This window comes from Priapulus caudatus, unplaced genomic scaffold (genome assembly GCF_000485595.1).
Source record: "Priapulus caudatus unplaced genomic scaffold, Priapulus_caudatus-5.0.1 Scaffold1972, whole genome shotgun sequence".
NCBI classification, from domain to species: domain Eukaryota; kingdom Metazoa; phylum Priapulida; class Priapulimorpha; order Priapulimorphida; family Priapulidae; genus Priapulus; species Priapulus caudatus.
The window spans coordinates 5,991-15,010 of NW_014579033.1; the positions used below are offsets into that span (position 1 = coordinate 5,991).

Consider the following 9,020-nt stretch of genomic DNA (forward strand, 5'->3'; position numbering starts at 1 on the left):
CCCCCAAGAAGAACCCCTTTGTTGCTGCTGCGGTAAGAGAGGCGACCAGCCAATACGCAGCCTGCACTACCCGCTCCCACTGCGGCAGCAAACAGTTAAGTATAGATGGGATGGACGGATGGATGGATGGATGGATGGATAGATGGGTGGATGGATGGATGGATGGGATGGACGGGTGGATGGATGGATGGATGGATAGATGGATGGATGGATGGATGGACGAATGAATGGGATGGATGCATGGATGGATGCATGGATGGATGCATGCATGCATGGATAGATACGCAAACAGAAAGACGTCCAAACCTTTACGTTCAAAGCTGTGATAGATCTGCTAACGACCATCCGTAACAAGTTCTAATAATATCTTTTACATACCTATGACGTAATCGTAGTCTTCATCGGAATTCTCCTGTATGATAAACTGTTCCACGCGCTGTGATCTCCAGTATAAAACTCCAACCACAGCCACCGTCACGGCTATGATGTTAGTCTACATCGTTGATTATACTACAGCTGCAGCAGCTTGTAACTTTCCTATGACAACACCTACGTCATTCAAAATAAAAAGGTTAAAATACGTCCTGTTATTCAAACACTGGCTGGAAAATTCTGACCTGTTCTATACCAGTGTTCCGAAAAATAGTAACATTTGCCCAAGAAGAGATCAAACCGTGTTTAGCCTGTGTAGCGATCGACCCGCATATACTAATGTAGTGGCCCTAGGGGTGGCCGCAACTGGATTTTCACACGTGCTATGGTTAGTACGTGTAATTTATTTGTTTTGAGATCATTTTTCGCTTAGTCCTTATAGTGTCTTCATACAATGGATAACTTTATTCCGGTTATACGGATAACATTGACTGTTGGGTATCGCAGATATAGCATATATATACTCATGTGACGTTTACATGGCTTATTTTAACTATACATGTTCAACTTAGCTATTTTCTATTCTACTGTCTTAATTGTAGCCCTCGGCGTTGCTCCTCGTCGGGTTGGCCGCGGCAGTCGGCTCGAGTTGATAGAAGCGTGGCTCCTCGTTCGCGTAATACTATAGCCTAAGACCCCTTATTATTAGGTATACCTTCTCGGCATCTCACCGGTTCCTGCTGCTGCTGACCCGGGCTCGTGGGTGGCTCTCCGCGACGACTGCTCCGCTCCGTCGGTGTGTGTGTGTTGCTCGACGTGCTCTCTGGGTGCACGTGCACGGGCGTCGCACAACCCCCCCCCCCGTCCGGTACGTGCACGGGAGTCGCACCCCCCCACCGTCCGGCACGTGCACGGGCGTCGCAACTCCTCTACCTCCCCCATCTGGTAGCCGTCCCCCCCCTCCTGCGCTTGTCTCTGTTGCTGGGGAACTTTCTACCTGTTGCTGGGGAAAACTTTCCACCTGTTGCTGGGGAAAACTTTCCACCTGTTGCTGAAGAAAACTTTCCACCTGTTGCTGGGGAAAACTTTCCACCTGTTGCTTGTGAACTTTCTATCTCTGTTGTAGTTATAGTGTAGCTCACCCGTGGCTATTGAAGTCATGTTGTTGTAGGACGTCAGCGCACCCCCCCCCCCGTGAAATCTCTACACTAGAATGCTTGAGCTGCTCTAGAACACCTAGCTAAATATAGTCCCGGGGATTATGTAGTAGTATACTCCTAGTAGTAACCATAGCATTGCAAGACTTCTGTACCGGAATTCCCTAACGCACTAAGGTTGTTTAGCATATAGAGGTCGATCAGCCTAATTCCCACGTAGCAATTATACACTTTACACACACCAGGGTTCTTTGGCAGTCATCAAATACATACATCACCATAATCTAAAGCTAATAATAGTACCTAAAACTCCAGACTGGCTTGCCTTTTTATGGCATGCAAAGTGATATACCATACCTTTACCAATATACCACGTACAGACTGCAAAATTTGATATGGTATTAATAATTAAACTAGCGCGTGCCAGGCCCGGAACTGACACGTGCCAAATCATAGCGTACAGACTGCATATTTGATCCTACATTAAGTGAGTCATCAGTTCTCCGTTCATGCTCGCCACGTCACCCCGCAGACAGTGAGGTACAGCAAGCGTACATTACGTAACCTAAATAAGGCTATGTGCATGCGTATTGCGATTTAGCACCGGGTCTGGCCTGCTTAAATTGTTGCATACACACACACACACACACAAGCGGGCTATCTTATCCCGGACTAAGTTATCCCAGGCCTGGCACTCCTTCATTTGCGGGGCCAAATTGGTGCGGGCAAGCGGTATTTGGAGCGGGATAGCGTGTACACACTGCAAAAATTTGGCGCGGGCCTGGCGCGAGCTAGTTTAATACCATATCAAATTCATAGTCTGTACAGTGTATAAATCCAAGCTGTATACATCCAACCTACATGCACCCACGCGCAGGCGCATACATGCAAGCAGGCACGCACACAGGAATGCACGCACGCAGATACGCAAGCACGCACGAACCCACGCAAGCATGCACGCACGTACGGATGCGTAAAAAATTTGGAAAATCCCTGATGTATATATATATCCGTATATCAGCAAACCACTGTGATGTCATCTTTGTGGCAGTCGATATTCATGTACTCCTTTTATGGAAGTAATACTATTTATTCTGTCCAACAACCTCACTATGTAACATGTAAACAAACGTTGTGTTGATCATGCTCCTGATATGATCATGTCAGCTGCCTTCTCTGCAACCATGACTGTAGTGGCCTGGGTGTTAGCTGATACAATCTCCGGCATTATAGAAGCATCAGCCACTCTCAGACCACGGACTCCACGAACCCTGAAAAAACGCAAGAGTTAATAGCAAACATGGGTTTGCAATATAGCGTAAGTGCCGCAGAGCGACAGCGCTCAACTGACGTGTACTGTAGCCGGGTATTCTTCTGATAAACTCACTGGCAACCGAATCAAGTGCGCCCTCCCGTCACCTCGTTCGCGCTCAGAGCATATATCTAGGATATACTACTAATACAGATCTAAAATCTATGATAGGGTTTGCTATACCGGTATTACAGTAATAAAGATTACTCTTCGCACGTCAGCGGAAAGTACATTTCATGGTCCTTTCAATAAAGTGATAAAAATGGTAGGTCAGCGCTGAAACAAAAAGGTTTTGCACTCGGTCCGTTAGACCATGTCCTCAGAAAATGTCTGATATCTGACCTTTTCCCTACTGCCCTTTGACCTGTGACCTCTAATTTCGCGCTGGTGATGGGTTTCCTCCCCATCGCACTATACATCGTATATTAAGAGCGTAGGTCGAGCCATTGGGATTTGTGCCGCAATTCCGTATTTCCTCCTATACCTTAAAATAAGGGGGAAACGTTTCCCCTCCATTGACACCTCTTGACCTTTGACCCTTGACCCCAAATTCGCCATGCCGATTCCTTTTCGCGATCCCCCCAACGTCCCGAATATCAAGACCGTACGTCGAGCAGTAAAGATTTGTGCCATAACTGTTGACAGACGGACGGACGCACGCACGCATACATTCATGCGATTCTACAAGCTGCATCTGACTTCATCAGCTGAGCTAAAAATCTCAAAGTTTATACATTACAATGCAGTAATGGAATGTTAAAAAAGAACATTTCAACCACCAACAGCTAGGCACAAAATCAATATATATATATATACGTTTTACTTCTATATATAAATATATATATATATATAATATATAAAGCAATATATTGCATTTTGATACAACCAAAGTACGGCACATATTTCACGAAAAAGATTCGTGACAGACCTATAAGACTGCCTATTTCACTTATACAAACAATAATTATCTACACAAATAGAATGCAGTGACCTATACTGAAGAAACTAATGAACAATGAAATTAACAATAAACAGTGAATCACAGAACATGCATATTTTTTTCGAACGTTCACCCAAAAATGAACAGCTATATACAATTGCACACGCACTTGCACACATAACATACACACACATATGTATATATTCACGTACCTGAGTTGTGGATCAACAACTGCAGTTTGATCATTAGCTGCTCCCATCTTACATGTTCCTGTCGGGTGGTATTTAGTGGCTGTTATTGTTCTTACTGCACAGTCCCAGTAGCTGTCAGACTTGTATTCATGCTCCTCACAGCCTGGAACGATCTGATCTCGCAGTCTAGCGCCGACAGCTTTGAATGCTTTAGTCTCAGCAAACTGCAGACTGATCTTTATGCCTAGAGAAGTAATCGTGAAAACTATTTCAAACCTATATGAAACTAGAGCACTCGGAGAGCACAGACCTCCACCAAGGCAGCTGAATTCTGTCACTGTGAAAAATTTTATTAATTAATTAATTGGATCCGGATGACCACCAAAATGTAATCAATTGTAAGTTACCCGATTTCTGACGTATCCTGAAAATTTAATTAATTAATTAATGAATTGGATCCGAATCACCACCAAAATGTAATCAATTCTAAGTTACCCCATTTCTGACCAATCCTGAAAATGTTATTAATTAATTAATTAATTAATTGGGTCCGGATCACCACCAAAATCTCATCAATTCCAAGTTAGCCCATTTCTGACCTATCCTGAAAATGTTATTTATTAATTGGATCCGGATCACCACCAAAATCTCATCAATTCCAAGTTAGCCCATTTCTGACCTATCCTGAAAATTTTATGACAATCCGTCCATAACTTTTTCAGTTAGGCTGTACACAAACAAACCTATAGATTGATAGATATATATTCGCTGAGTGCGAGCGTGCAGGTGGGGGAGGACTGTGGTTGCCCCTTAGCCTGTGGTTGCGTGTTTGTAAGTCTACAGCCAGCGCACCTAGCGGAAGTGAACTGAAACGTGCATGTTCACAAACCCACAAACCAACACTCAAACACACGCCGGTGAAAACATAACCCCCGCCAAGCCCCTGGCGGAGGTAAATATAAGGTAAACCACAAAAGCCACTGTCATGTTATGATCGTGGACAGCAGTGTCGCCACCTGTTGGCTGCTCTGATTCATAAAGCTTTAATTAATGGACAAAACAGGCGACATATTACAGCTCTCACACAGTTTCAAATACCACACGATTCTCGCAGTAAGTTTTTGAACGACATTATATCACGTGTCTTCCATAACCTATCGAGAAAAATGTCAACCTTACTCTCTACTAGCGACTTGACATCAGAGTCATCATCAAGGTAGTTTGCGTCAATTTCAGGCGGATCGAGTGCGTCTGATGATTGCAGCCGTATCTCTCCAACACTCTTTGGGTGAAGAACATGTGCATTCCATGTCATGACTGGACGAGTCTTGTGCTCGGAAAAGTTGTAGGCTTCCAAAAACTGAAAAGTCAAACGGACATAAATATAACCCAAATTTGTTTATTCATTGTTTCATTATTGGCGATGGACAGTCAAAATATAACCGCATACTTTAAACTTCAAAGCTATTTGCTTGATTCAGCTGAAGTATAAGTACACTTCAATTTTTAATCAGTTAATTTTGATCCTGTAATTATGCAAATATATTCCACTCTGATTGCCTTTGTAGATTTATTCAGATATTAAAATGCACTCAGCATGTATAAAGATGAGGTAATGAGGTGATGAGGCTATGAGGTAAAAAAAACTTACATTCTTGCTGAAGCCAATAACATTGTATATTGCTTCATCATTTTCCATGCCCAGTCCCCAAGGACAGTGATGTATTCCAATATCAGGCAGATCAAGTTTAGGATCAGCTGCTTTGGTCTTGACAATACCTACTCCATCAATTAGAGGATATGCGAGAGGGCCTGCAACATACGATAATATTTTATAACAGGAATTACTCTGTGTATAAATCAACATATATATGCTACCTTAAACAACACGCAACAAGAACATTGCCAGCACATGGTTGAAAATGCACTTAAAGAAAGCTTGAGAGATTTTATGGAATTGTGGATAAATAATAACGTAGGAGCAAATTCCAGATAAAAGAGTTATATAGTTTTACTAACCTTTTCGAAATAGATCATACTGTATGCTGGTCTTCCAACTATTAATTAGATCGGCGGTGATTGTTATTGGTTTCTCTATCCAGAACTCTGGGTACATGAGGCCAGGATGGTCCTGAAGGTGCTGACCAACCGGTAAGTCGGCGACAGTTGATATCTTAAATTCGGTAGAAACATAAATGATATAACCGGAATATGTTAGGACTTACTAAATAAATTGCCAGCTATGCATTTGAACAATGCTTACCAAAAGTTTGGGAAGAATTCGTTTGAGAGAAATTGTATGATAATCAAGTTATCAATCTTTACTTATTGAAGGCTAGGTACTCATTATTCAGTAGATTTACCATTCGTTATGACACACACACGCGCGCACGGCACGCACGCACGCCGAACGCACGCACCGCACGCACGCCACGCACGCACGCACGGCAGCACACACACAACAATGCTTACCAAAAGTGTGGAAAGATTCGTTTGAGAGAAATTGTGTGAGAAACAAATTATCAATCTTTACTTATTGAAGGCTAAGTACTCATTATTCAGTAAATTTACCATTCGTTATGACGCACACACTCGCACTCACACACGCACGCACACACACACACACACACGCACGCATGCACGCACGCACACATGCACGCACACACACACACACACACACACAATGCTTACCAAAAGTGTGGGAAGAATTCGTTTGAGAGAAATTGTGTGAGAATCAAATTATCAATCTTTACTTATTGAAGGCTAATTAAGTACTCATTATTCAGTAGATTTACCATTCGTTATGACGCACACACGCGCACGCACTCACGCTCGCACGCACGCACGCACGCACGCACGCACGCACACACACACACACACGCGCGCGCACACACACACACACACACGTTTAGTAGATATGGAGGCATATATGATATACAAGGCATGACAAAGTTAGTACAAAGTAACAAATATGAGCATACGTTAAACTTGGTAAGGTGATCCTTTGGCCCAACACCAGACAGCATGAGAATGTGTGGAGAACCAATGGTACCAGCAGAGAGAATCACTTCCTTTGACACATGAACAGTCTTCTTCTCAGCACCGTGAATGAAGGTGACTCCTGTCGCCTTCTTACCATCAAAGTTTATCTGAAAACCAGGTAACATTAATATCACAAACATACTCATATTTCAGACTCTATTTCCAAGTTGTTAGCTAACTGTATTTATTATCAGTCTGTTACCTTGGTTACGTGAGTATTGATAGCTATGTCTAGGTTTGATCTGTGCATGGCTGGTCTCAGATATGCCTCAGCTGTGCTCCATCGTTTACCATCTTTTGTGTTTGCTTGTGATTTCATAAAAACTGCCCAAAATCGGAGAACCAGTGTAGTTAAACGATACATCACCCTAATAAAGGGGAGTTAGTTAATTACTTGATCACTACGTTAAGTTTCACCAACAAGAATGGTAATTTTTTTAGCATTAAATCAGTCACTATAATTATAGTCCATAGTTGCCCTTCATATAGTTCATGGTTACCCTATATATAGTTCATAGTTATCCTCTATATAATTCATAGTTACCCTCTATATAGTTCATAGTTACCCTTTTGATTCTCTCCATTAACATCACCAAGTTTATAACCAAGTTCCTGCGCAGCATTTAGAAAAACATCCATCAGTTTTGTGTATGAAGCATCAGAGATAGTCCATGGTCCACCTGACCCATGGTAATCTGTATTGCAAGTATAGATAACAATTAACTATAACAGTCTTCGAATTTAGCCGGGCGTCCGACGTTAGAGATGTGTAGAAATCTCGGCAGGCATGTAAACATTGCAAGCTCACTTGCCCAACGGGTTCCTGCTTTAAAAACACATACACTATAATACAACTGCCCATTCACTAAAGGTTTTTAATTTATCATCATGAAATGTTAACAATGGAAACGAATGGTGTCTAAAAGTTGTCTGGTGTACACTTCTTTACTTGATATTCCATTGGATACGAAACACAATATTTTACTCATTTGGTTATATCAGGTAAATTAATGCATGATTTGTAATTGTGATATTACATATATATATATATATATATATATTGAGAAAAATCCTGAAAAATATATAGGCAACTAGAATGTCACTCGGACATGTACATTTTACAGAATACTTGCCCGAAGGGCAAATGGCTCAAAAGGTTTTTCATGAAGAGTGCTATAATCATGTGTTCATGAACATAATATATAAAGGTCAATTCAATCAAAGAAGCTAAACAGTATGTAGTCTGTGGAAGTATCCACAAAATAAATCATAACTAGATCAAAATAGGATTCAAATGCAACATTTCTACAGACGTCTATTGTCGGTTTTCGCGACTTACCACTCTTCACATATTCCTCATTCTGGTTGTCTTCGGATTTTTTGAAGTACGGCAAAACGTCTTTATAACTCCATCCTTGTGCGCCCATCTTTTCCCACAGATCAAAGTCTCCCTTGTTGCCTCGTACATATTGCATAGCGTTTAGACCACCTGACCCTCCAAGCATTCGTCCTCTTGGCCACAGGCTTCTCTGTAATATATCAAACCATGAGTATAGTTACTTTTCCACCCAATTACCCTTCACTTCATACTTAGTACTTTTACCCAGTGCCCAATCCTTGATTGACAGCCAATCATAAATCGATAAGTCGTGGATCACACGTACGCGCATCCAAATAGCTGACTGGACGTTTGTACATTTTCTACGCACCTTCTCATTAAGACCTCGGCATGATTTCTTCTGTGGCACAGTCCTGAAGTTCCAGTCATGTTTCGTGTTTCTCAGCAGCATATGCATGGCAGGTATTGCAGCGTTCCTCTTTGCAGACGGGTCGCCTCCTGCCTCCAGTAGAAGCACCTTGTTGCTGCTGACGTCAGAGAGGCGAGCAGCCAATACGCAGCCTGCACTACCCGCGCCCACTGTAGCAGCAAACAGTTAAGTATAGATGGATGGGATGGGATGGGATGGATGGATGGATGGATGGATGGATGGATGGATGGATGGATA

At 42.3% G+C, this 9,020-nt stretch overlaps 1 protein-coding gene and 1 long non-coding RNA gene across 5 annotated transcripts in view; both read right to left on the bottom strand.

The window, feature by feature from the left end:
- LOC106818009 overlaps window positions 1-415 on the bottom strand; it is a 1,631-nt gene extending 1,216 nt beyond the window's left edge. Inside the window, exon 1 of the long non-coding RNA XR_001395140.1 lies at window positions 379-415. This is a non-coding gene — a long non-coding RNA (uncharacterized LOC106818009). The remainder of the gene's footprint in view (window positions 1-378) is intronic.
- A 929-nt stretch (window positions 416-1,344) lies between these two features.
- LOC106818008 (glucose dehydrogenase [FAD, quinone]-like) overlaps window positions 1,345-9,020 on the bottom strand; it is a 17,255-nt gene continuing 9,579 nt past the window's right edge. For 3 of the 4 annotated variants that reach the window (XM_014822721.1, XM_014822722.1, XM_014822719.1), the window contains exons 3-12: window positions 8,724-8,932; window positions 8,354-8,543; window positions 7,581-7,709; window positions 7,217-7,338; window positions 6,954-7,121; window positions 5,992-6,145; window positions 5,624-5,784; window positions 5,152-5,332; window positions 3,994-4,216; window positions 2,515-2,800 (exon numbers count right to left, since the gene is read on the bottom strand). In XM_014822721.1, the coding sequence (XP_014678207.1) occupies window positions 2,671-2,800; window positions 3,994-4,216; window positions 5,152-5,332; window positions 5,624-5,784; window positions 5,992-6,145; window positions 6,954-7,121; window positions 7,217-7,338; window positions 7,581-7,709; window positions 8,354-8,543; window positions 8,724-8,932 (1,667 nt within the window). In that variant the 3' untranslated portion in view covers window positions 2,515-2,670. Of the gene's footprint in view, window positions 1,376-2,514; window positions 2,801-3,993; window positions 4,217-5,151; window positions 5,333-5,623; window positions 5,785-5,991; window positions 6,146-6,953; window positions 7,122-7,216; window positions 7,339-7,580; window positions 7,710-8,353; window positions 8,544-8,723; window positions 8,933-9,020 lie in introns of those variants that run through there. The other variant, XM_014822723.1, reaches the window with a different exon arrangement.